Here is a 27,493-nt window from a genome sequence, read left to right on the forward strand (position 1 = left end):
AATAATCAGACAGGTGCTTCTGCACAGTTATATTTCCATCCTGTGACTTGTAAAATTATAAAGTTCAACATATTATTGCAATTGGGGCGACCGGGGTGACTGTGGCTCAGGGGGTTGGGAAGCGTATCTGTAACCGGAAGGTCACGGGTTCGATCCCCGGGCTCTCTGTCCTGGTCGTTGTGTCCTTGGGCAAGACACTTTACCCTACCGCCTACTGGTGTTGGCCAGAGGGGCCAATGGCACGATATGGCAGCCTCGCTTCTGTCAGTCTGGCTGTAGCTACAACCGTAGCTTGCCTCCACCAGTGTGTGAATGCGAGAGTGAATGAATAGTGGCATTGTAAAGCGCTTTGGGTGCCTTGAAAAGCGCTGTATAAATCCAATCCATTATTATTAATTGTGCATACATCATTCTTTTGCTCAATTGAGCATTTTAATCAGTAGAAAGTAGGACATGCTTTTTATGCATGTTTGTATTTGCAGAATAAGGATCACAGATCAATGTTATCATAGCACACAGGTACTAGAATTAGTTTTTATAATAATAATAATAATAATAATAATGCATTTTATTTGAGGGTGCCTTTCAGAAACCCAAGGTCACCTTACAAAAAACACAATTAATAAAAGGAACAGTAGTCATAAAATACATAAAATAAGTTTGTTTTTTAAGACCATTTTAAAATTTATGGTCTTAAATTCTGTAAATAGACATTTACACTAAGTATTATTGTGTTTCTTTCACATTATGCTCTTAATTTTGTCATTTAGATTCCTACTTGAAAGTAAAATGTGTTTCTGGGAAACACATAGTGAAATATGGATTATGTTGAGTTGGCTTTTCCACTCTCACAGTGGTGTGTAAGCCAGTTTCTTCACTGATTCTCTTTAGATGTTAACATCTGCCTTGCATATAACTGATAACAAGTCTCATGGATTCATGGCATGACAGTATCTTTCCTCTGGTTTATTGGAGGATATTGCTATAGTAAAGTTACAGTAAAGTTTTTATTGTTAAGGCTGCTGTATATGAGGTACCCGCTATTCAAGAGGACACGGCTGTCAGAAAGTCTTCTCATCAAATCTTCCTGTTTTGCTCACTGTCGCTTCCTCCTCTTCTGTGGCGGATGCCGTGATCACTGCTGCCTTCCTCTCAGTAAAGGTCAGGGGTTGTGCCTGGTAATGCTCAGTAGGAAAAACACACCGACAGATTTTATCAGTGCTCCATTTGACCGCCTCACTGGTGTAGGTAAAGCTGGGTGTGACCTTTTATTTAGCATCACAACCTCAGGCCAGCCCAGACTCCGTCAGCTCTGGTTAAGTTCAGTCTTCTCTGACCCTTAATAAATTAATGCCAGCGATTACATAAACAGACTGAGGTATAGGATCATGTATTTCAAACTCTAGCATACATTCTCAGCTTTATGGGCCTGTATTAAAAATGGTCACAGTAGGTTTTGTGGATTATTCAGTGTGACAGGGAAAAGCAGGTGTTCCTGTTTTGTTGTGTTTTCTTAAATATAATTTGACAGTTTCATACGCATTAAAGTCAAAGACACTTCAAAGACAGACATGTGAGATCCTGAGTGAATAAATCCCAAGCAGGCTGCATTGCTAGAAACCACTCGAGATTTTGTGTGTGTGTGTTTGTATCTTTGAAGAAGATTGTTCGAAGATTGTTTAGACCAGTGCTCCCAACCTTTTTTCATCTAACTACATCTACTACTGCAGCCCTGTCAGACGGACTCTAAAAACCTGTTCACAACATTCTTGATCTTTGAATCTGTTAAACTGAGCTTATTTTAAACTGCATCTGAACACTTTTGGCATAATTTTCAATTGTAGATAGTTATCTGATCCAGATGTCCTTACCTGTTTGCGTGTTATTTTAGCCATACGTCACTACTGCCCAGTTTAACAGCTGGTGACCAATTTTACCACTTTCGAGTTTTGTGTGTACAGTTTCGACCTTTTCTTTATTTTTTCCGTTATATTGTTGGCTGCATATCCATGATGAGAATCTTCTGTTACACTATATCCTGAAGTTGCATGATTGTAGACTGTTGGAGAAATAGATCTGGTGACTGTGGGGTCCAATTGCTCAAGAAACCAATTTGAGATGATTTGAACTTGGAGGCATGCCTGGAAGCAGAAATCAGGAGATGGGCACATTATGGTCATAAAGGGATGAACATGGTCAGCAGCAGTACTCAGGTAGGCTGTCAGGTTTCACTGATAGTCAGTGGGTACAAAGGGACTGAAAAGGTACCAAGAAATTATCCTGCACATCATTACGCCACCAGCAGCAGCAGTCTGAGTTTTACGCTAAGTTTTGACCCCAACGTCTGAATGCTGCAGCAGAAATCGGGACTGATCAGACAAGGCAGCATTTTTCCAGTCTTCTATTGTCAAGTTTTGGTGAGCCCGTGTGAAATGTAGCCTCAGCGTCTGAAGCTACAAGTGGCATCAGGTACGGTCTTCTGCTGCTGTAACCCATCTCCTTAAAGGTTCACATGTTGTAGATTCTCCATGTCTACATGCCAACATGTATTGAGGTGCTGCCATGTGATTGGCTGATTAGATATTTGCAAAGTTATTCAAGTCCAGAGGAACAGGTGTACTTAATAAAGTGGCCAGTAAGTGCATTTCGATGTAAAGTTTTGTTAACAGCATTGTTTATTTGTTCATGCTATCTAGTCAGCGAGCCTGATTGACTTTTTTGGGTTTACTCCATTAATTAATTCAAGCTAACAGTGAGCTAATATTATAAACTACCCCCAAAAATACTGATATACTTGAACCTATTTCCTGAATTTGATGTTTTTGAGTGTAGAAATTGACTTTGTAATTTTGATTGTTCTTAAAATATAAAGAAAAAATATAGACATACTGAAGAAATCCACCACTTCTCTATAAACAGAACTGTATATTTTGTGGTAATAGCTGCCTCGCTCTGCTCACCTGTAGTCCTGATTCTCTTTTTCTGATCATTCCTGTGGAGTCGCAGCAGAGCGCTCACTATGATTAAAACACTTACAACTGGAATCAATTTTTCATTCACAGCCACTTGTCTGTGGTTGAGTTCATTTCACTACTTTTGCACATCATGGCGTCGTGCAAAGCTCCTGATTGTAGATCAGTGCTTGCACCCCACCTCACACTGTAAATAAGGGATGGGTATATTACACGCTGTAAGCACTTCCCGACTTTTATGGATGATGCTGAAATTCTGCAGTGACATAATGCTGAGGCAGGGCCTTTCTGCCTTGTTTCTAGCCTTTATGGGAGCATCTGTGTTTACTGGTGTACTCTTTGGATGTGTATGAGCATTTTTTTGTGCATTTTGCATTGTTTACAGGGACATCCTGTCCTTTGTCTTCATCTTTTAATCTAGATCCTGGGCAGCCAAGGACTGTTTTTCCTCTGGACTCTTCAGGTAAACACATACTCCTTACAGGGACACTGGAGCGCCGCACACTGTCAGGCCAGGATAGTAATTTAATTATTTTCCTCTTGTTTTGCCTCAGGAGGAGAGTACCAGGACATCGAGGTCCACCTGCGCCGACAGAAGTCCGGGTTCGGTTTCCGGGTGCTGGGCGGGGATGAGGCGGGGCAGCCTGTGAGTCCGGAGACGCGTGAGAAGGCTCGTATGGCAGTGGGCGTGGAACCCTGTCATTTTCTCCTCTCTTAACCCACTACACACACTGTGAACACCTAACCTGACCTTTGCCCCCTGAGAGAGTGCTGGCTGTGGCTGCTTTGGTGTTTATTGCTGTTTTTTACTGTAACACAACAATATTTTAGCCATGTAACTGAGTTTCTAATGTGTCAGTATAACAACCACTTAACACCCACTTGCATGTGACCCACACAGTCTACACTCTGGAGTCTCGGGGCTTACGAGTCCGAAATCTTTCTGACAGCCTGCGTTTAAAAACAGATTCTCATCGGGGCGATCATCGAGAAGAGTCCAGCGGATCTAGATGGACGCCTGCGGCCCGGCGATGAGCTGCTGTTTGTTGACGGAATCCCAGTGGTGGGGAAGCCACACAGATATGTCATTGACCTGATGCACGGGGCAGCGCGTACCGGCCAGGTGAATCTGGTTATCAGGAGGAGGGTTCAGGTGGCAGGTGAGGAAATGGCAAAGTCATCAATCTGGGATTCCTTCTTTATAGATTTTTTTAATCCACTGTTTAACACAGCATAAATGTACTGCTCTGGATTATAAAAGTGTGCAGCGTGCCTCTCCTCTGTCTGTTCTCGTCCTCCTCTATTACCTCTCCTGGTCTCATTCATGTCCTGTAATGATTCAGGTTTAATCAGTCAGAAAACCGAACCACTAATCTCTGAGTAATTATGCTGAAGCCTCTCTGAAAAACACATTAGCACACCTTCGCTCTCACGCACACACATTTCTCGCTCCCTTTCCTTATTTGAGTTTCTTTACCGTGAAGACTGGGCTGGCGCTTCTTCCTCTGAACTACAGCCTGTCCTGTTCTCATTATTACGCCCTCCAACACACACATGCACATGTTCCTCTCACCAATCCAATTCTTCCCACTCTAGTCCGCCCTGTCTGTCAATATATTCTCCACCAAAGGCTACTGTCTGACTCATGCCTGGCCTCTTGTGTGGCCCTTACTTCCATCCTAATTGTCTGACTCCCACTGGCACTTTACGAAGTGTCAGACTCTCTCTGCTCCGAGCTCACACTTTAGCCCGCACCCAGTGACCCACATTTTGCACAAATCATTGGCTTTTTTCACTATTTTCCTCCTCATGTCATAATAATTTGTGCACTCATTGGGTAAAGAAATACTAAATGTGGGCTCAAACCTTTTAATGATAACAAAGCTTGTCATAGCTTCACATTTACAGTTTAAATCCTGAACTGTTTATTTATTTATTTTTTTTGCCTGTCCCATTTGGTTCTTTAGCCATCAGAATTGTTGTCTGAAGACCAACAAGGATACCCAATTGGATTTATTTTGCCAAATGGATCATCATGGCCTTGCCGTATTGATCCATTTGATCGACCTTTGTTTTTATTTTTTATTTTATTTTATTTTCAGTTGTTACAGACGGGACAGACATGAGTGAGGGATAGGAAAGGGAGAAAGAAAGAGGAAGGAAAAGAAAAACAGAAGGGGAGAGGGACAGTGAGAAAGGGGGGGAAAAAATATCTCCGGGATCACCTGTTGAGAGAAAAAGAATGGAAAACAAGCAAAAAAAACAAAACAAAGCAACATACTAAACAACACCATCGCATTAATCTAGCTAAGTGTAAACAGCAGTAAATACTAAATATTGAATGTTGTTGTGCAGCACGCAGGACAGACAGCGCACAATGTGCTTTGAAATAGCAGCCAAGAAAGGTGTGATTTAAGTCTACGAACAGTGAACACCCGTGTGCACACCTGTGTGGATCGGCGCGCTTGTATTCAAATGGTTTCCCCATGTAATGGTCTGCAAGATGTAGAGAGCCATAGCCCTGTCCCCCAGGGCATGAAGCAGGCATGGAGGAGATCCAGGCCCCAGACATCCAGAGGCCCCAGAGTGCAAGAGCCCAAGGAGGACCACCGGAGGGGCATCCGTGCCACCTTCATGGGAAGGGCTGAGGATCCCCAGACGAGGGGTCACCCAGTAGCCACCGGGCAGAAGCTAGAGGGGGCTGCACCGGCGTGCCCGCCGGCTCCGCCGGCAGCCAGCTGTGCCAGAGTGAACCGAGCCGCAGGCACAGAGGCCGGAGGCCCGAGGGCCCTCCGCGCCCCGGAAGAGGCCTGACCGAGCAACAGGCGCCAGGCCCCGCCAAGTAGCCACCGGGAGTGAGCTGGTACATACCTGAGCGCCCAGCCCCGGACACCAAGAACCAACAATGCACCGACCCCTGAGGACATCAGTCACCGGCAGGGAGTGTGGTGAGGGGAGATAGGCCTCCACACTTGGAGGGCCTGGGAGTTCCCAGAGAGGTGGAGTCTAAGACCCGACCTGACATATAGACACAGACGAACAGGCACATACAGACACAGACATGCATTCCCACCCTCATGCACACATATACAAACACTTAGCACTCACCCAACGTAGGAATAAACGTAAATGGACATGTACACACAATCACACTCCTCAAACATACTCTATACCCCGGGTCCAGGTATCCTCGCCCCCAGAGGGGGAAACGGCACCCAGACCCAAGAGATGTTACCCTTCCTTCCGGGGTGGAGGCAAGCAGACCGCCCCAGGCTCCGCAGCAGCAGGGAGGCCAATCGGACAGCCAGCATCTCTTCCCAGCCCCCCCGCCCCGATGGCTAGCAGAGAACGGGGGTGTGTTAAGATCCTGAATCCTGAACTGTTTAACTACAGAAGAGCGCAGCCCCACTTACTAGTGAACTATGAAAACAACACTGGGTTCGATCAGTCAGTGTGCCAGAATGCATATGCACACTTTTGTCAGCGTATGCTAGAGGTGCTAGAAGCTACTTTAGCTGTGGTCGGATTGACATAAGGCAGCATTTTAATGATGTGTTTTACCACACTGTGACTGTTCTTTGCTTTTCCTGTTTTGAATTGCTGTCTTATGTTCGCTTCTTGATTCTTCACAGGGATGAGGTTTAGTTCCAGCTTAGGGGGAAGATGAAAAACACTTTGCTGGCAAAACTGTGTAGATTTTCCACATGCAAAATGATCTTTGGATTCTATGAAAGTAACTCCGTATCCTGCTGATATTTTTTTTCTTGATATTAGGATTTTCTTCTGATATTAGGAATCTTTAGTTTCTTTGAAGGTGACTTTTATGGTTTCACTTATTTTATGTCACTTGAACATTTCAAAACTGTGGATGATCATATTAAAGTTGGCCAAAGTTTCAAAAAATACTAGTAAATTATTTGAGGGTTTATGTAGGATGTGACGGGGGGATCCTGTGTATCAAGCAAAGCTACTCTAGTATAGTACAAAAGCAATACAGAGATGGACATTTCTGTATTGTACATGGAAAAATGTAACAGTGACACTACTTCAAAGTGTCACAACTCTGAAAAAAACACTGCTTTACCACTGGAGTGTGAGGAGAAGAATTAAGGAAGCAGGAAACAAAGCATTAAACTGTTCCAGGAGCTCCCTGGAATCCACCTGGGAATTTCTATGATCCTCCAACAGCATCTCATGGAAATATATGTAGAGATCGCTCATGCCTCCAGCCTTGTTACTATGCGCACACCTGGTTACAAAACCTGTAAGGTGCACCAGCTGTTGTAACATCATTTTTGGGATGAGATGCCGTTCTCAAGAGCAGTAGTAGCGAGCATGAACTGCACTGATAGAAGGTAACAAGAGTTTAAAGGTCCTTTAATTCATTTAAGAACTTAATATTGTATTATTCAGCGCACCACAATAATTTGACACCTGGAGTCACCTGCAGGTTTAGCAAATAAATGATTTCACGATCTTATTAAATGCAGAAAATTGTTAAGGATCAAATTACTGGAGAAAAAAATTAGTTTTGTTCTTACTGTGTTTCAGAAGTCTAAATTGTAATCTGCTAACTGCTACACTTTTCTGATGGTTTACTTAAAATAGCAATGTGAGGGCTAGAGGGTTACATCATCAAAAAAAAAAAATCCTCACACGAAAAAAGCTGCCATCTTATTTGAATGCTGCGACACAGCAGGGTTGCCGTTGTAGGGGGTCCTGAAAAAAACTCTGGCTGCAACAGTAAAATGCTCATTGTGCACTTTTGTATCATGAAGCAATGATGTATTTTTGATATGTTTTAGCTTGTGGACTTCATCTGGATCATTAATGAATACATTGTAAGTGTTAATAGGGTTTGTAAGTCCTTTCCTCTCCCATTAGGCTCCTTAAGGTCTCCGATGTCTTAAAATATCTTAAATAAACATTTACATATATATAGCTATAAAAGTCTTGACCCGCCACTAATTTCTTCAGTGTTTTGCTGGGAAGTGGGAAACAAATGAAAATACAGTATATAAGGCAAAAATAGCCCATCCATCCATCCAGCTATCATCGGGGTAGAGGCAGGGTACACCCTGGACAGGTCGCCAGTCTGTCGCAGAGGCAAAACAGAGTTTTTATAATTCTAATGAGCTTGAAAGTCATGTTTGAAATAAAGATATGACCACCTTTATTCTTCAGCACCTCCTGTAAGCCTTGGAATTCCTTTAAGTAGACTTCAGGAATAGTTCTCCAGGCTTCTTGAAGGACATCCAAAGCTCTTCTTTGGATGTTGTCTTTACTTTGTTCTGTTCTCTGTCAAGATGATCCCACACTGCGTCCTCTTCTGTCTCCGTAGAGGTCTGTCCATGACTGATAGTTTCACCTTGTGGATGGTTTAAAGCTGACAATACTTTTCGTTGTTCGTAATTTCATCAATTTTGACAAAGATTTCCTAACAGGTTTTTCTTCTTTGTTCAGGAGGTGACTTTCAGATCCTTTTCATCTGCTTTAGATAGTTTTTTTTCTTTTGTCCTCCAATTGTGCAGTTCACTCAACCTTTAAGAATTCACTTCACACCAAGCTGAGATGTGTCAGGTTTAGGGCTAACAGCTCTTTAAGAGTCACCTTGTTGGTGCAAACATACAATTTTATGCCTTTTCACATTAATCCGCACATTTGGGAAGGGTTCTCAAACTCAGCTACATACCTCTGTTCTGATTCCTCTCTGCGTCGCCCTGCAGGCGACTCTTGTCCAGAAAACGGCCGCAGCCCAGGTTCTGTCTCCACGCAGCACAGCTCCCCACGTAGTGACTTCACGTATGGCAACAGCACCAGCACACCCCAGGCTCCCAACGCTGGCATGGGCAACACCGGTGCTACTTCAGACGGGACCTCGAACACACAACCAAGCGATGTCATAATCAGCCGAAAGGAGAGCGAGGGCTTCGGCTTCGTCATTATCAGCTCGCTCAACCGGCCTGAGGCGGCCACAACTAACAGTGAGTCCAGTGATTATTAAAGAGTCAAGTAGGTGCTTAAGCATCATCAGTCATTCTCTGCTTAGCATAACAACTGCTTCGAGTGCTAAACATTGTGGCAAAGCTCATAGATGCTTGTAAATAATCAGGTAGTCTCTTTATAGTGTGAAGAAAACTTATTGGTTAGGGTAGGCAAGGTCACGGCTTGGTAAAAAGTGAAGCGCCTCTCATTCTAGCTCCTCAATTATACATGCCCTCCCACAGCACGTCAGTCACACACATATCTGGCGCACTGCTCTGAGCATCAGTGCATCGCCCACACACACATGAAGAAAAACTGGATGCCTTACGTAAGCCTGAGGTGAATAGCAAAATGAGAGAGGCAGAGACACGTTCAGTCAGGCAGTGAGTGGTGTGTGAACACAGACTAGCGTAATCCTCCAATCTGCTGCCGAGCGCGTCTTTACCCGCTGTTGCGTGTGTGAATGCTCCAACAGCTGTGCCCCACAAAATTGGCCGCATCATCGAGGGCAGCCCGGCAGACCGCTGCGGGAAGCTGAAGGTGGGAGACAGGATACTGGCGGTGAACAACCAGTCCATCGTCAACATGCCGCACGCTGACATCGTTAAGCTGATCAAAGATGCAGGCCTTAGTGTCACCCTGAGGATCATACCACAGGAAGGTGAGACATGGACACACACGCACACAAAACACCTGCTGACGGTGATTCATGACAGATATTGAATTAGCTTTGTTAAATGAAAGCTGCAAAGCTTTGTGTCACATTCACAAGCCAGTCACACTCTGTTTTTATGACACCTCTGCATGCAGATGCTTGGAACAGAAGTGTACGTCTCTAACAATAACACTAATACAGAACACACTCCGGCTGTGTCACTGAGAAATGTGTTCCCTTCTCCCATTTACCAAGTGATTCTTTTCATTTGTTGCTTTTGAGAAATATTTCAATTTAACAAGAGACTCTTAACTACTCACAATAAACTTGAATCACAGCAACCAAGGCTGCCGAGAAAGGATTTTCTTTTTGCATCACTTCCCACTGACATTTGTATTCCCATTATTTTGAGATACACTGGAGATACTTGTAGATTTTTGACCACTGTTAGTGGGCCCAATAAGGGATGCACATTACAATGAGGAGTACGCAAGACTCACTGATGATCAAAACTGGAAAAAAAAACACACTTTCACCAAATGATTACACAATAGACTTTGATAAAGCTGCAGTTGTGTTGCTAGATAGATTTAAACCCATTGTACTTCTCCACTGCTGGCTAATCACAGCAAGAAGCAGCTGAGGATATTGTGTAGCCATAGAAATTGCCAACCCTGGCAGTAGTTGTGTTTTATTTAAAGTAGAAAATAAAGGTCTACTTATCAATATTTTTTATTAAGAATTATTCAAATCAAGAACACTTTCACCACCACCCAGCTTTAATCGGCCACTTGATCTTTTTTCAGGCCATTGTTTCATTTCTGTCATAGTAAATAAAGTGAAGACTCAAATATGCCCTTAGGCATGTGGTGAAAACCTAAACAGGAATCTCCTTTTCTGTTCAGATTTAGCAGTTGAAAAGAAATAAATAGCGCCGTTACTCCAGCAGATCAACTTTATCAGAGGACAATAGGTTTGCTGTGCTGCCCTCAAGTGGCCAAGACAATCAAGTTATAGTGACAAAACAGCCTTAGCTGATACCTTATGGTTTGATTTTCTTACATCACATTCTGTTTTTCAGAGGTGAGCAATCCTCCATCAGCCCCCAGCTCAGAGAAGCAGAGCCCCATGGCTCACCAGCACAGCCCTAAGGCCCAGCTAAACACTGCAGCCTCTCTGTCTAACCAAGCAGTGACAGAACCGAGCCCCTCTGCCAGCCAGCCCAACCCCATGCCCCACCAGAGCCCTGTGACACAGCTTCCTGCCCCAACACCTCAGACCTACACCCACGAGAGCAGGTAAGAGTCGGTTTACAAGCAGCTGCCTTGATAAATTTTTTTTATGACGCAGTGAAGCATTTGTTATAGACTAGCTCTTTATCTGCCTCTGGGGTGAAACACCGTTCCTCTGGGAATAAAGGTACTCTGAGCGAGTCAGATATCTCCTTTCTCTTTCTCTTCACCTTGCGCTCGAGCCTCTCTCTTCTCCCCTTTTCAGTTTCTTTTTCCAGCTTCATCTTTGTCTGTCTTATTGTCCCTTCTCTTTGTTCATCTCTCACGCTCGCTCACTATTTTGTTGTATAACATCACTTAACTCTTATGGAGCGCTAAATTATTTACATAAATTGCTTCTTTATCGAGATGTGTTGAATATTTTACCAAGAACTACAGGGGTCCCAAAATTTACAGCCTCATTTCCTTTCCCTCTGCTTTACACAGTATTCAGATATCTTTGCGCTCATCAGCGTGAGCGAGAGTTTGTTTTCATTATAAACATTTTATGTGATGTTTAATTTCCTCATTTAAGTTGTGTTTAATGGTTGTCATTTCAAAACTAAAACAAGCCATTTCTGTCAGCGCCAGACGACCCAGCAGTTTGTTAGAGATGATTTCTTTTTTTGTTTGCTAAGCACGCTGAAAGATAACACGAGTAATGTTCCATGTCGAAAGGTGGTGATGACAGCTGTAGGAATCCCCCCTGGAAGTTCCTCCTTCATTCTCATTGGTCTGTTAGTTACAGGTCTGAGGTGAAGGCGAGGCAAGATGTTAAACCAGACATCCGACAGCCACCATTCACAGACTACCGACAGCCGCCGGTGGACTACCGGCACCCTCCCGTGGCAGACTATCGGCAGCCGCCCACGTTGGATTACAGACACCCGCCTCTGCTGGACTATCGACAGCTAGCCACAGATGCTAGACAATTTGCCATCCCAGAGTACCGAATGCCACCAGTTCAAGTAAGGAAGGACTTTGCCTTGAGGATGAGAGTGACTCATCCTTCAACAGACTCTTTTCTGAAGGTCCAATCATACAGGATTGTCAATACGAACATTGATATTTGAAATCTAGGACATAATCATATCATATCAGTCCCCTACAGCTCTACGGAGCCTTTTTAGTGTCTGTTAACTCTTTTTCTTTAAATTTTATCTCTGCTATCTGTGCACAAATCCAATTAAGAGCCAGACATGAGTTGGTGAAAACCTAAAACTGAGCACAGCGTTGGTTCAGGCAGGTCACAAAGTTGAACTCAGCCTGCAATCCTGCATGATCAGCTGATGACAGCTGAGCTCAGTGCCATCTTACAGGAGCTAATGGCTCAGCTGGTACCCTTCTACACATCCAACTGACAAATCTTAGGCCTGCCTACAGATGCAAGTCATTTTGCGGCACACTTACAACACAGCTCCTACTTTTCATGCTGCATATCGGTTCTCTGTGCTCCGTTATGTATGGACTGTCTTCCTGCTGCTGTTTGCACTAATACAAACTCCTCCATAGAAAGGAAACGGGCTCCCAGCACAGAGCTCTACCACCACTTATAAATTACTGCAGGTGTAAAGAAACCTTCCTTCTCCTTACTGAGCAGGTTAAAGGAGAGCGATAAATGGACTTAAAGTTGTATGGTGGCCATAAATATGACAAAAAATTGCCAATATTTCACCAATGATATTTTGGATGTGTAAATAAGAAACTACTTCCTAACAAGTAAACTTAAAATTTGAGCTGTATATCAACCTTGTGTTCACAGTTCAGCTGCCAGTGGCCAATAAATGTATAAATACTTCTAAATTTGGTTGGTGATCAGGGACATGTCGGTATTTGCTGAGAGGAACATTTTAAAGTTACAAATTTAGGGTCTAAAATAATGTTTTAGGGCTCACATGGTAAGAAAGCTGTTACGTGGCACTGAATTACCGCAAACATATTTTTCATTGCACAGTCTCTTGTACAATAATGTAGTAAAATATATTTCCAGAGAGATTGTTTTGCTATTATATTCTAAGCTTATTTTTAGATATTTTGAGTTTTTGTATAAATTATAAACCCTTTGTTTTTCTATTTAAAGCTGGTTTTGTCTCTCAAAGTAAATGCTGTGTTATTTCTCAAAACCTCATGTATTGAAACTAAAGTTTTGGACTTATTAGCACCTCCCCCATTGCTTTTGCTCCGTTCTCCTTCAAAAAATTTATTATTGGAGACAATTTTCTGCAATCATAGTCTGTTTTGTGCTCGAGTACGACTGCATCTGATCATGCGTGATCTCTGCTTGTCTCAGCTTACACAGGACTTCGACTTCTTCACAGTGGAGCTGGAGAAGAGCGTGAAGGGCTTCGGTTTTAGCATCCGTGGAGGGCGGGAGTACAAAATGGACCTCTTTGTCCTACGACTCGCAGAGGACGGGCCGGCCATTCGCAACGGGAGGATGAGGGTAGGGTTTGATGACATCATTTCCTTTAAGAAAGCGATTACCCCGTCGTTAAAAGTTAAGCTGCTTTCAATCTTTGCTGCATTACACGGTGTTGTCTGTTGTCTGTCCTGTTTTCTTTTTCTTGCATGTCCTCCGATTTTTATGTCTGCGGCTGATAGCCTCAGTATGCACTACAGTGCTTATCTGTAATGAACCTGTCAAAGATAATGGTGTAAAATGCCCCTGAGAGAGATATTACTTTTCCTTTTCTGTGTTGTAATCGTTGTAGTCCAGTGGCTCCAGACGGACGTGGAAAAGGAAGTAGGAATACTTGTGGAGCTTTACTTAAAATCAGTAAACAAACTGCTGTGAAGTAGTGATAGTTTCTTTTTTATGTATTTAGTAATAAACAAAGAAAGTGAGAAAGAAAAAGTCAAACTGATTACCAGTAAAGTTTCTGGACATAAAAAAACTCCTATGACAGGTTTCATGTTGTACCAATTAACTGATGTAGCAGTCTACTACAGTAAGTTACATTTTAATTTGGAAAGAGCTGCATTCAGTTCTCATTAAACATGGAAGTAACTAACACATTAGTTTAGAGTGCTTTGTTGAAGCCTCAAGTTGAGCATTTTGAAGTAGATGTGGACGAGTGACGTGTGGATCTGACAAACAAAAAAAAGGACAAGTTCACATGAATAACTGTGTGTCAGTGAGAAGGTAGGCGCGCTCTAAAGCAAACCCTGGTTTGATTGATTTTTTTGACTCTAACTGGAGCCACGCTTTGCACAATTAAATCCATTTATTAAATACTCGAAACAAAAACAATGCCATGTTCAAAGTCATTTAAATCCCCTTTCTTGTCCATTCTGATGACCATTCAAGCAGGTTGCCTTGATCGTGTCTGCATACCTCAATACACTGAGTCGGTGCCATGTGATTGGCTGATTGGATATTTTGGTTAAAAAGCAGTTGAACAGGTGTACATAATAAACTGGTGAGTTTCAGTTGTTACCAAATAAAGAAAAATATAAAATGTACAAAACAGAAGTTTTACAAACACGTGGGCACCTATGCAGTCACCCTCTCGGGTTAATTCTGAACTGTAAAGTTTTCTTTTGTGTCCAAATGACATGTACTGTGTAAAATAAGTAAATAAAGCCAATGCCTCAGGATTTTACTTAAGTAGACGCATGTACGCGCTTCAAAATTGTCACCGTTGATTGATCAAACAGTGTAAGCCGTGTGATCCCTCCTCCAGCAATCCACGATCCACACCGCTGCATGCGGCGAGGAATCAATCTGCATTTAACTTGAGCAAATGCGAGACAGTAGTTAAAAAGCATGGCTGTCACTGTGGATTTGAGTGGCGCTTTAACACATACTCAGGTGTGGAAACCAAAAAGCCCACATGCTCTGTGACTCCCTGCAGTCACTCTGACATTTTTAGTTTGAGCCAAGTAGTTTCTACTCAACAGGCTCTTGCGAACAAAATAATCAGCAACAAGGAGCGCTTACAATTTCTAACAGGTTTGTTTTTTTTAGGTTAAATGTCACTGTAGATGCTGTTAAGAAGATTGTATGAAGTGATTGATTTTTACAGATAATCATTCAGCACATTTAATTACTTCTCCGAGCTTCGCTCCCATCTCGTGCTTTTTGAGCTCACGTGCTGTCCATTCAGCTTTCTTTCCCTCTTTATTAAAGATGAAAATGGAGATCACTCTCTGCTGCTGTTAGGGGCCGAAGATTAATGAGAACAGTCTTGGCTTCCACCTCTTCAGACCACTGTAATGACACGTAATGACTCCCCCTCTCTTGACTCTAGTCCACTCCTAACTTTAAAATTACCCTCCTACCATTACTGGGAGACTTCTCCATTTGTTAGTGTAATTGGCTCAGCACGTTTTGTCCTGTTCCTCATGATTTCTCCCATTAGTGAACCTCAGGGCCCTCACATGAAGGGCTTTGAAGTGTTTCATATTTGAGCCATCCTCACATACACCAGGGAGTGGTCACATAAAGAAGGGATAGGCCTGGGAATATTGACTTTAGTTTTTAGCTGAGCTGCTGCTGTTATGATTATTTTATACACTTAACAACCAGTGTATTATGTATTCCTCTTCAACTGCTTATTAACACCTCATTAACACAGATATCTAAACAACCAATCAGATGGCAGCAGCCCAATGCATTTAGTTATATAGACATGATCAAAACAAGTCTAAAACAACCTTGGTTCTAGCTCCTGCTGCTGGTGGTGGTGGTGTAATGACCACAGTGTCCCCAGCAGTAACCAGATAACACACCATGTCACAAAGCTCAAATCATCTCAAACTGGTTTCTTGAATATGAAACTGTACTCAAATGGCCTCCACAGGCACCAGATCTCAAGCGACTATAGCACCTTTGGATGTAGTGGAACGGGAAAGTCACATAATGGATGTGCATTCAACAAACCTGCAGCAGCTGTGTGATACAGCTGTCTTAATAAGGATCAAAATCTGTGGAGAATGTTTCCAGTACCTTAAAACAGCTCTGAAGGCAAAAGTTCAGAAATCCAATCCAGTACTATTAAGGCGTAACTAATAAAGGGGCCAGTGATTGTAGATCTGTATTGATCCTTATAAACGCACAAGGAAACATTTCATACAAATAGCAAGGGTCATCTAATCATTTAGATTTATCTGCTCCATTCCTACTGCTTTGTTTTGGATTGATTGAGGGCAGTTTGGTTTTCCCTTCAGTGGTCAATGAGCTTTATTGATAGTCCATCTAATCGATGCACACAGTTTCAGACTTGTTCCAGTGGTTGCTGTATTTGGCTGTTCTGAACACAGCCAGCAAAGTATTTATCGATCACAGAACAAAGCTGCCCTAAGTTCATGGCTGAAAAAATACTTCTTTCATTCAAACAGAAGCATGTTGACAGTTTCTAGACTGCATTTGATTTATTCAATTATATTATAGGTGTAGTTGTTACCTTTGTGAGGCCTATGTCTTCTTTGTCTATTAGAAGTAGCCTAACACTGCACTGTTTGATGACTGTAACTAATTTAATGTTCTATGTAATTTTGTTACATTGGAACAATGCAAAATGGTTAATTTAATGGAATCTGATCAAATCAGATTTACTTCACTGATATACATTTAGTTTATACAAAGCACATTTTTCAATGATAAATCATTTCAATGAATGCCTTTGATTTTATATGTTTCAGTTGAATTTTACTCTAAATTACTGCTTCATGTTTGTTGATGTTGAAAAGTCATTTGAATGTCATGAAGAAAAATTAAATGACTTGTAAAAAATTGGAAGAAGACAAAAAAAGGGCATGATCTGAAAGCAAGGATGGAAAATAAATGTTGTGTATGAATGTTCTGGTGTGTTGTACAGCAAAGATGATGCAAACAATTTAATAACAAGAGACCAAGCAACCCCAAAAGTAGGAAAATAGGGCTATATATCAGACTTGCTTTTTGGTGGCTCACAGTTACATCAGTGATGTGTCATGTGTGTATCCCTAAATTGTCACTAATCAAATAAAGGCAAAAATGCCTAAAAGCACTATTTAAAAAACATCCATACGTTTAATCTAAAGCAAATAAACCCCAGTCTACAATCCAGAAAGATTTTGCTTAGGTTTGGTTTAGATTTAGCATGTGACCAAAAGCTGCAAGCATATTGTTATACCTAAAATGTCTTATTGATTTGACCTTGCAAGGAAAGTACAAACAGACTTCTCAGCTTCTTTCTTTGTTTTCTTTGCAAACTTCCTGACATGCAGGTTGGGGACCAGATCATTGAGATCAATGGAGAGAGCACTCGGGACATGACCCATGCTAGGGCTATCGAGCTCATCAAGTCTGGGGGCAGGCGGGTTCGTCTCCTCCTAAAGAGGGGTACAGGGCAGGTCCCAGAGTACGGTAAGGTTCTAAACTTTAAATTATTTGTCTCTCAGATCATTTCTTTCTTAACACGTAGTATTTTTTTCACTGTTAATCTAGTATCACATCGACTCTGAGTAGTATTAATCTGACATACATTTTTATTCATATTGTATCTTCTGCCTCTGTAGCCGTCATCCTTTTGTATTTAATCTCTTAGTTCTGTATTTCACTGTTGCTGTAAACTAATTGTCTCTTCTGTCTTAACTAACACTAGTTTATCTTCTGTCCATTTCAGTGATCTATCACTAATTGATTGGTCTAGGTTGTTACTTCCCCTTCTATAGGAATGGTATCTTCCAGTCTCTCCATGTGCATGAAAAGTGACAAGCATGGCTCCCCCTATTTCTTCCTAACGGGCCACTCTAAAGACACGGTTTGTGACCATACGAATGTTTCTTTCTCTTCACTTAACCCTGGCTTTCTGTGCTTTGGTATTGTGCATTGTTTTCACATCAAAACTTGTTTTATGACTTTGAAAAGCCCCAAACTCTTGAAGATTTTGCTTTTCTTTTCTTTTCTTTTTTTTTTTGCTCCAGGAGTAATCAACAAAAATCACACCAAGCTGCAGGAGGTTCTAAAATTAGTGAACATAACTCTGTTCCCGACTGAAAGATAAATCAGCCACCAACAGCTACCTACGGGCTCAAAAATAAAGCTATATGAGCGTGCATCCTGAGCCAGCCAGGGGAAACGAACGTGAAATATTACAGCAGATTATTTACCCAGTAAAGTTTCAGCGCAGCATGAATTGAGCCTGGAAGGGGACATTTATTTGTATGACACTGCGGGCGATAAAACTCCAATGCGTCACTCACTCCTGTGGCTTCTGCGTCAGCATGATGCTCACTTATCTGTTAACCCCCCTCTCTGTGAGGCTTATTCATCAACAACTGGCCTTGGTGGTCACCCCTGTCGCTCCCCCATGTCTGCCCTTTTCTGCTAGTCCCCTTCCAGACCAGGTTTTAATCTCTCTGTGTGGAGAGCTTTTTTTACTACTTGCCTTGAGCTACAATCTTGAAATATGCACACAAGGAGTCCCGGTGCGGTCAGCCAGACAACACAGCACCCTATCTGTAGATAGCTACTCTTATCCGAGTTCCCCTGCAGCCTAGAAGCAACATTTTTTAACCCACGTGGCCTAATCTGCGTGGGTTTGATTCAGCATTTAATCATTCCTAGTTTACAAGCACTTTATTTGCATACTGGAAGGTTATTCAAATCACGCGCAGTGATTAATTTGCCTATTTAAAGCATTAGCATACTAATGTTCAAAGGAGCAAGCTATTTTTGTTTCGGGTTGCTGTGAGATTTTTAAGGGTTATGCAAAATAAAGCACCAAAAATCAAGAGTATAAGCTGTGTGATGTAGCTGTGAGTATGAGCACAAATGTTATTTTGTGTTCATCTGCGTGGCGTTGAGATATGGAGTGCGCCCTTTCTAAGGGTGTGCGTTTATCAAATTTATCAAAACTTACACTTAAGCTTGCTACTTAGGTGGTCAAAGTTATTTGCTACTTTTAGTAAAGGAACATGAAAGCAAACTATGTAAAAACTGTAAACCCTCACACTAACTGCTCAGCACTAAACTGTAGACCTCAGCATTATATTTTGCTTCCAAGGACCCAGATGTTTAAAGTGGTCTTGAGCAGTAGTTCTCCGCTTTCTAAAGGTCTTTTTTCATTCATTTTCATTCCCGTCCTTTCGGGGGAATGTTTTATTTGTTTGTTTTGCCCTTAACACTGACTCATTCTAGCATTAAAAGGCATCTAACTCAAGGGATGAATCAGTGTTGTGTCTACACAGAACAGACTTTGTGAAGATCCAGTTTTAAATTGTAACTTTTGTTACTACCGGCCTGTCAGAAAAACATGATTTGTTGCGATTTCTTTAGCTAAATCGACCAAAACAAAAAGCCAAAATACCACAATTTCACAGGCATAAAACAGTATTACAAGGTTCAAAACTTGGCATATTTCTGCATGGTGTGCAGTGTATTCTTAAAAGATTTGAGGTCAAGTCAAGGACAAAAGAATAAATGGCACGCTTAAAAAACCGCATACAGTAGATGCACAGCATTTGAAATCATGTCCTTAAAAAAGAAGATAAAAGACCTGACACAGGACCTGACAGATGCATCTGTCCCTTCAGTTGATGGTCTTATGGAATTATAAAATTTGGGGGTTAAAATAATTGTTGACAAGTGTGGAAAATGCCACGAGAGGTATAGCAGTGAGTGTCTGCAGAAGTCATACATTGCAGGTTCTGTCATGTTTTTTTAAGTTGGTATTTTTGTATGTATTTGGTATTTCTCCATTGCATTCCTCCCCTATTTATTTCACCCCAAAATTTTTTGTAAACACATAAAATGTGTGGAAGTGAGAGTACTGTCACTGAAAGTGTTTTTAAATACAATTATTAATTAATTATAGTTTTTGTGTATTGAGTCAGAGAAGTGATCTTTGGCAGTATCTGACCTCTATCTGATTCTGCTAAAAATAAGCTTTTATAATTTCAGATGATTTTGATAAGCACAGATCTAGGTATTTATTTTGTAATGTGCTAAAGTGACTCAGCTGAAATTTAGGGAGATTAAGTGATCCGACATCATAACCAGCATACTGTAGGTAAAACACTGTGAAGCTCCAGTTTGCTCAGAAATGACCTCCTGCTCGTCCTGCATTCAAAATGCTCCAGAGCTTCTTATAATTGGGCCTCATGGCGCCGGTGTAGCAAGCCTAGCCTCTGCCCCCTGCCTAGACCACTGAAAATGACTGATGGCCCAGGGACCAAGGCTCATCGGTGCGGAAACAGAAGCTAACAGTCCGTGAGAGTGGAGAGTTGTGGAGGAATGCACCACAGATTCACTGCGGAAGCTACACCGATACAGAGTTCCTCCAGCTTTAGAGAAAAAGAGAGAGGCACTCTGCCCCTATGGTTTTCATTCTCACTAAAGCACCACCCTATTGGACACATCATCCATTTCATTAAACCTGTTTTCGATTTTCCGCCAACATTTTAGGTTGGCCAAGGCCTTTAAGAGAGTTATGGAAGGCAGATGGATGTTGTCTAAAAGTAGAGTTGCCCTGTGACACGTCTGAAAGTAGGTTATCGTCCTGTTCTGATATTTACCTCAGTGCTTCCAGCTTGTAGAATAGGCATGATTGCTGTAATGATTAGAGTTTATTTTATTTAATGTTTTTGGGTGAGTGGTGTTGTTATGTTGTTATTGACTGCATCCATATGCATTCCAGACAATGCCGCCCCATGGGATGGTCGCCCTTCAGCCTCCCCAAGCCTGTCGGAAATAGCCCCTCCCATCGAAAGCCTTTCCATGTCATTGCCTTCATCTCATCTAGCCCCAGCCCCCGACCTTCCTCATCTGCCACCTCAGGATGTCCATCGAGACCCGGTGGCACGAGACAGCAGGACGGAGCGTTCGAAGAGCCCCCAGAAAGCCGAGCTGCTAAACCCAGACCCAATCAGCCACGCAAGGAGAGCGGCTGCGACCAGCGGGAGCAGCAGAGCTAAGAAGGAGGGTGGCAGGTCCACCCACAAGGGCCTCAGGATGCAGCCAACTCCTGATGGGGAAGGGGGCAAGGACGGGCAGAGTGGAGAGTCTAAACCTTCCAGAGGCAACAGAGGAAGGTCCAAGGAGAGAAATACTAGGGACAATAGAGAGTCCACTCACTCTCCTAGCAGCTCTAAGCTCCCACACATTAACGGGAACAGCAGGGAAGATGTAGAGCGCTGGAGTGGAGCAAAGCAGGGGGAGCTGGAGCAGAGCAAGCCAAGGCCCAGGGAACTAGAAAGGGGCCAGGGAGAGAGCTGGCCTAGCCTACCCAACAAGAGCACCAGCAGCAGCAGCATCGCAGCGGGGAGGAAGGCCACAGTCTCTCCTGGACCTTGGAAGATCCCTGGATCAGACAAGCTGCCCAGCACCCTGCGCACAGGCACGTCCACTCTGAGCAGATAACCCCGCAGCTTCAGCAGAAAACAGTGGCCACACTCATCTGAACTAAACCACCCCATCTGGATGAAAGTACCATTCTCACACCCTCCTGTGCTCCTGCATCCCCTCATCGACCTGTTCTCCCATACAGTCAAAACCAAGAGGAAGGGGGCAGGGTGATCAGGACCACGTGTTTTTAAAGTTTTATTTATGGAACTGTATTTTAAATTATTTTGGAGAAACATATTTTACACCTACCACCTTAAGAACTGGAAAATCATCCAAGTTAACACACACACACAAAAGAAGAGCAAATAGAGTCTTTGTGTAGCGTGGTGGGAATCATTTGTGGAGTAAATGAATTTTGAAGACCTCTATTTTGCTGAACTGAGGGGGGGGGGTGCAAACATGCAAATATAAACAACATAGCAGGAAGTAAATGTCGGATGGATTTTTTTTATATATATCTACACAGTGGAGTCTATTTTATGAAAAGGAATGTTTAACGGATGTTTTTGAGGAGAGTGAATGGATCAAAGAGCGACCGCAGAAATGAAATCGACTCATCAGCAGAAACTTTGCCTTAACAGAGACTGTATTGGGCCTGAACCTGTCTTGAATAATCTATCAGATGATTATAGACATAGATATATTATAACAAATATGAATATGTGGGAACATTTTGTAAATAAGATCATCTTTAAGTGAACATATAGAAATTCTAGTCTACAAATAAATGAGCGAAGCAGCACGACATGCCCCGGATCTTTAGGTAGCTCCTTGTTCCTGCACACTCCTGTTCCGCCCTGCGATCACAGGTCTGGGTCTCAGCAAGCCTGCTGCAATCGACTGCACGGCCTGTTTGAATCACTCGGGCTTCAGTGGGAGTGTCTCTTCAATCTATTTTCCTTCCTTCTGTGCTTAACGATCAAAGCAATCTGCGACAGCGGTGTCCTGTCGGACACTGACAGAAGGAGCTTGCGTGATACCAACGAAGGGGCAGAGTGCCTTAGACTGAGGACAAAAGGTTCAACCGCGAAAATACTGCAGAGGGTTCAACAGAGGCTGCTATACAACACCCACTCTACAGATATAAATATAAACTGCATTTCTTTATTGTGACACGGTGAAATATATAATTTATTTCACAAGCTTATGTATGAAAATGAGTCCATTAGCGGAGGTATCCACGGTCCCTTTTTATTTGTGGTTCATCTCGGGTCATGATGCTTTTCATTACTGATTTCTTAATGAGGTCTGACACCAGTAATTTCCATGAAGAATTGCTTATATGAGATTTTGTAATCAAACGTCGCCACATGGCAGACAGAGCTTTGCACCCTAAACCAAACCAAATTAATAAAATCTGATATTAATTCAGTAGAGAATCAATCTCACCTTCTCAGAAGCTCGCTTGCGTAACAATCTGCATCTCGGAGGAAGGACTGAATGCTCATGTGAACGTGACACTTTGTCAGCTGCTGAATTAAACTTATTTTAAGAGATTCTGTCTACACTGTGTGATATTGAGACATATATATCCATGCCAAAGCTCTTTTGAGGGTTCCTGTTTTTTTTTTTAAGCATTCCTGCCCAAGAATCTGACTGACTTTGAAGTCAACGCTTGTATTTCTATACATCAAGCTCGTAACTAGCTAAGCCCTGCCGCCTTTGGTAACTGCCACAGTACCTGTCAAGCTTTCTATTCTTGCACAATGTTTGATAAAACTGTGACGCTAAGACTTCAAACGGCGCGTTCTTGATTACAGGCAGAGGTACTTGAAAGCAGCTTGACATTTAATGTCACAGGAGGGAAAGATTTTTAGGATGAAGACTGTCAGGTGAAGTTGGACAAAATGTCTCATCTGTCTCAGATAGCATTGCCCGAGGTTGCTGGAACATAAACTACACAAAAGTACAAAAGTTACGCTGATACTAATAAAGAGCGTTGGGGAAACTTAATTGAATTAGTAATTTTACAAACCAAACCTGTAAAAAGACAGAAGAGGTAACCTAGTAACCTTTGCAGCGCAGAGTCTTATAAATGCACAGCGTGCAGTGCTGCTCCTTTATGTTTGCTGACTGTCTCGGTTTTCATATAAGGTGCAATGATGAGTAAGAAAAGAATAAAATTTGATAAAAGTCAGTTAATTTTCTTTTACACAGTATTAATATTACTAAAATGTTTCAAAAGAAAAAGCTACTGTACTGAGGTCAAATATGCATATGCTATATGTGTGTGTAAATAGCTGTTTGCTAGCCTGTTAGCCACAACAGCATTAAAGTCATAATACCAGTATGTCAGTGTTATGTTCAGATAGCTGCACACTCATAAAGTGGCCAGAAAAAAAATGTACTGGAGTCTAAAAATAGGCAACGGTAGCTGGTATTCAGTAGATTACAGTAAAAAAAAAGCTAAAAAGTCCCCTCTTTCCTTTTGACAATAAAAACATCTTGGTTTATTTCCAGACTGCAATAAATTCCCGTTTTAAATTGTGCATGCATAAAAGTGTCATCCACACTTTTATAGTCTGGAGAGGTGTTCAGTGTGGGTCTTAAATGTGAGCCTAGTGCGCAGCCAAAGCCGTCACTGTTTATAACAATCCACAGTTTTATTTTTCATTTTAAGTTATAACTAAAGTAGGACTAACGTTAATCCTAATCTTGAGTTAATAAATTAATAAAATCTCAAGATACCTCCATCAAAATATTCAGAAAAGACCTTTGAATTAAAAACTCCGTAATACTAAATGAAACAGAAAAGCCCTACAAAATAACCAAAATCCCTGTGATAAACCCACAGACTGTGACAGAAAAATGGGTGGGACTATTTCATTGCATTTATGGAACATTTATTTGTAGTTTCTGTAGTGAAAAACCCAAATATATGGCAAAATAATAATTGGATTACATGAATCACTGCATCAAAACAAATGAAGTTCAACTGCCAGCAAGCTATAATAATAAAATAATGTTAAAAAAAATACTAATTTAGTTACATGTAGTTCTCTGTTCCCCAACACAGTCACCCTGCAAAGGATTACAGATAAAGCATTAATTCCTTTTGCTATTGTTTTTAGTTTTGAGGCTAAATAACTGCGCAGAGATATCATCCACCCTTAAATGTGTCAAACAGTAAGCACACCACACAGACAAGCGCATGAATCCAAAGCTTGACAGGGCTGCAGTGCATTCTTTGAGTCACTAAAATGGGACTGAATGGCTGTTGAATGGGAGGAATCTAGCAAATGGTTAATTTTGAGTATTTTCCTCTGAATGAGAATCAGAGAGCCTAAGAAAAAAACAAAAAACCTCCTTTCCTTCTTCTGCTGAGGGACATACTGATAGTGTTTGAGTGAGCAGAGGGACACAAGTCATTATGTTTGCCGTTGTAATCCGTAATTACACACGCACTAAGCAGACTGACTTAAAAACACAATCCAACACAGAGGGTTTGAAATGGGAGGAATGGAGGAATCACCAGCCGGGAGCAAACAATTGAGCTTTTCAGTCACTTGTAAAATGCCTCAGTTACACGCCGTCACATCACACCCATTTAGTTGGACTGCTCCTTTATTTTGTGACTTCAGATTTGAGCAGAAGCAGGGAAACGTGTGTCTTTTTTTGCTCTGCCTTTGCACAAATCTCTGCTTTTCACATCTGAGCTGTCTCCATCGAGTCAAACTGTAAGTAGTTTTCTAGGGAAATTTAAAAAGAAAAAAAAACCTAGGGGTGTGTTAAAGTGTGTGTTTGAGAACAACAAAGACACGCTTTCGCACCACAATATAAACCCCGACAACCTGAGCTGCTCGGTATCACTGTGTAGTGTAATAGCAGTGTGTAGACCCTGAACAAATATCTCTATAAATATGACTCGGTGTACTATTGATGGTCACAAAGACTGTAAGTGGAGCAACTATTTTTATGAAATGCAACACTATGAATATATTAACTTTTGCAAAAATCTTGTTTACCTGTATGATATTCTGAAACGCTGTCAAAATAAACAAAACTCTTGACACAAGATGGGAAATTTCTTAGGATGTGCCACTGTGTGAGTCCTTGTGGATGTATGGATGCTGGTTTTGTTTGCTCTGTTATGGCCGCAGAGGTTGCCAAATGCAAGATTTGATTAATCAACAAATAACTTTTATATGTAAAATATTTTTAAAAATTGCCCAAAAAGGAGAGGGGAGTCAAGCAGTTAAATAATGCATAAACCAAACCACTAAATAAAGGATAAAGTAGATATGAAGAGTATAAGAGATTCCACTTTGCCTTAATTCTTAATGGCATGGATTCAAGAAGGTGCTGGAAAGGTTCCTCAGAGATTTTGGTCCATGTTGACATGAAAGCATCACACAGTTGAATCTCCTGTTGCACCACATCCCAAAGGTGCCCTACCAGATTCACATCTGGTAACTATACAGGCAATTTGAGTACAATGAACTCATCACGTCATGTTCAAGAAACCATCCTCTACACCATTACGTCAGTACTGCCAGCCTGAACAGCTGATACAAGCCAAGATGTTTTCCATGTTTTTGTGTTGTTTACCCAAAATTCTCATCCTTCATCCAAATGTACCGTCTGAAATTCAAACCTGGATCAGGAAAGATTTTTCCAATCTTGCCAATTGTAGCTTGATTTCTTGTTCACCTGGTGTGATCTTCTGCTGTGGTATCCAATCTGCTTCGAGGCTCAATGTACCTTTGCTGTAATGAGTGGTTATGTGAGCTGAACTTTAGCAGGTCATCTTGACCACGTCTGCAGGACTAAATGAACTGATTTATTGCCATGTGACTGGTTGAATAGATGTTGTTAATGATCACCTGAACTTACTACTAAATACAGCGCTGAGCCCATCAGTTTACCAGAACACAAGTTCGCATGTGGAAATGTTCTTTAAAAAAAAAGAAGCTACATTTTCAATGAAAAAGCTGCAGTTAGTGAATTTAAAGTAAACTATTTGAGTCTGCCCTGGTCTAAATCAGCTGACTAAGTGATTTATTACATCGAGTTCTAACTCAAACTGTAAATATAAAACAGCAGTTACTACCTTCACAGCTCTATCTGATACACATAAAAATTGTAACTTTACAGTCTGCTATAAACCATGTATTCATTGTTTGTGTATCATTCATAAATTATTTAAGCAAACTGTTTTGTATTGATTTGCTCTATATTCTGCAGTCTGCCTCTGCTCAACTCTTGCCTATGAAGTGTCTCAGTTTGGCCACATGGAGGCGTCTGGTAACCAGATTGTAATCTAACAACAAAACTACCAAAGGAAATAGTCTGGTGTTAATGGTTTTAACTGTTCATGCTAATATTTTTGTTTTTTTAAATTAGTGATTTCCTTTCATATGCTGGAGAAAAAATGAAATGCAATCTGCTCCTTCTGTTCCCCGTGTGCACAATTGTCGTGTCTTCACTAGAGGTCAGTGTAGGCCAAGCTTTCATTTTAAATGCTGCTTGGTTTCATAATTGTAATAACTTACATAAAGTTATTAGTCAGACATCTCCTCTTATAAAATGTTTAGAGGATTTTATCACCCAGTGGGATATTATAGTTTCATAAACGACTGTCTGTCACATTATGTACCACATTCTTGGCTCAGGACAGCATTTTATGGTTTCATAAAAGCACTACACATCTTAAAACATGCACATGCACAATATTTCACTCTCATAGCTTTGCACTTTGATGTCCAAGGTATAATGATGTCACAAAAAAGTCATACTTTGGTTAATAGGGTGTCTCCAATGCATATATAGATCTTTGCATCTTGCAGGCAGGAAGAGTGTGAGATGATGCACCGCAGGGGTGGAACAATGAGCTCTCCTGCGGAGACAACGTTGGTCGGGTCTTCCTGCTGCCAGCTGGAGGCCTCTGGCTGGTGTGTGTATTCACCGCAGGAGCAAATCAATTCAGAGCTGTAGTCGTGTCTCGGCCAGGAAAACAACAAGCTTAGCACAGACCTTAACAGCCTGCTCAGCTCCATCTAAGGAGGAGGACAGAGATGAAAGACTTCCTTTTAAATGCTTTTCAAACAGTACTTAAAGTGGACCCATTAAGCATTCATTCCAACTCCATATTATTATTTTCTAAGACTATTTTTCAATGATTTACAGTTCAGAAAAACTCTACAGTTCATCCTGTCTAAGAAGAGCTGCTTCAGAGCAAATTAATGACTTTTTTAAGGGAAAATAAACAAGCAAGACTTTACTGATGCTGGGCCTTCAATGAAATTCAGTGATTTTTGTTTTGTTTTTTTGTTAATAGTAA

The 27,493-nt window shown here is 41.6% G+C and overlaps 1 protein-coding gene across 11 annotated transcripts in view; it reads left to right on the forward strand.

The window, feature by feature from the left end:
- magi2a (membrane associated guanylate kinase, WW and PDZ domain containing 2a) overlaps positions 1-25,240 on the forward strand; it is a 274,050-nt gene extending 248,810 nt beyond the window's left edge. For 4 of the 11 annotated variants that reach the window (XM_085138367.1, XM_085138371.1, XM_085138372.1 and 1 more), the window contains 10 exons: positions 3,394-3,435; positions 3,527-3,642; positions 3,940-4,132; positions 8,699-8,956; positions 9,433-9,618; positions 10,694-10,910; positions 11,626-11,851; positions 13,174-13,326; positions 17,094-17,232; positions 20,507-25,240. In XM_085138367.1, the coding sequence (XP_084994493.1) occupies positions 3,394-3,435; positions 3,527-3,642; positions 3,940-4,132; positions 8,699-8,956; positions 9,433-9,618; positions 10,694-10,910; positions 11,626-11,851; positions 13,174-13,326; positions 17,094-17,232; positions 20,507-21,228 (2,252 nt within the window). In that variant the 3' untranslated portion in view covers positions 21,229-25,240. Of the gene's footprint in view, positions 1-3,393; positions 3,436-3,526; positions 3,643-3,939; positions 4,133-8,698; positions 8,957-9,432; positions 9,619-10,693; positions 10,911-11,625; positions 11,852-13,173; positions 13,327-17,093; positions 17,233-17,518; positions 20,470-20,506 lie in introns of those variants that run through there. The other 7 variants (XM_085138370.1, XM_085138373.1, XM_085138376.1 and 4 more) reach the window with 6 other exon arrangements.
- Positions 25,241-27,493: the final 2,253 nt, after the last annotated feature.

Source organism: Neolamprologus multifasciatus, chromosome 17, assembly GCF_963576455.1.
Source record: "Neolamprologus multifasciatus chromosome 17, fNeoMul1.2, whole genome shotgun sequence".
NCBI classification, from domain to species: Eukaryota; Metazoa; Chordata; class Actinopteri; order Cichliformes; family Cichlidae; genus Neolamprologus; species Neolamprologus multifasciatus.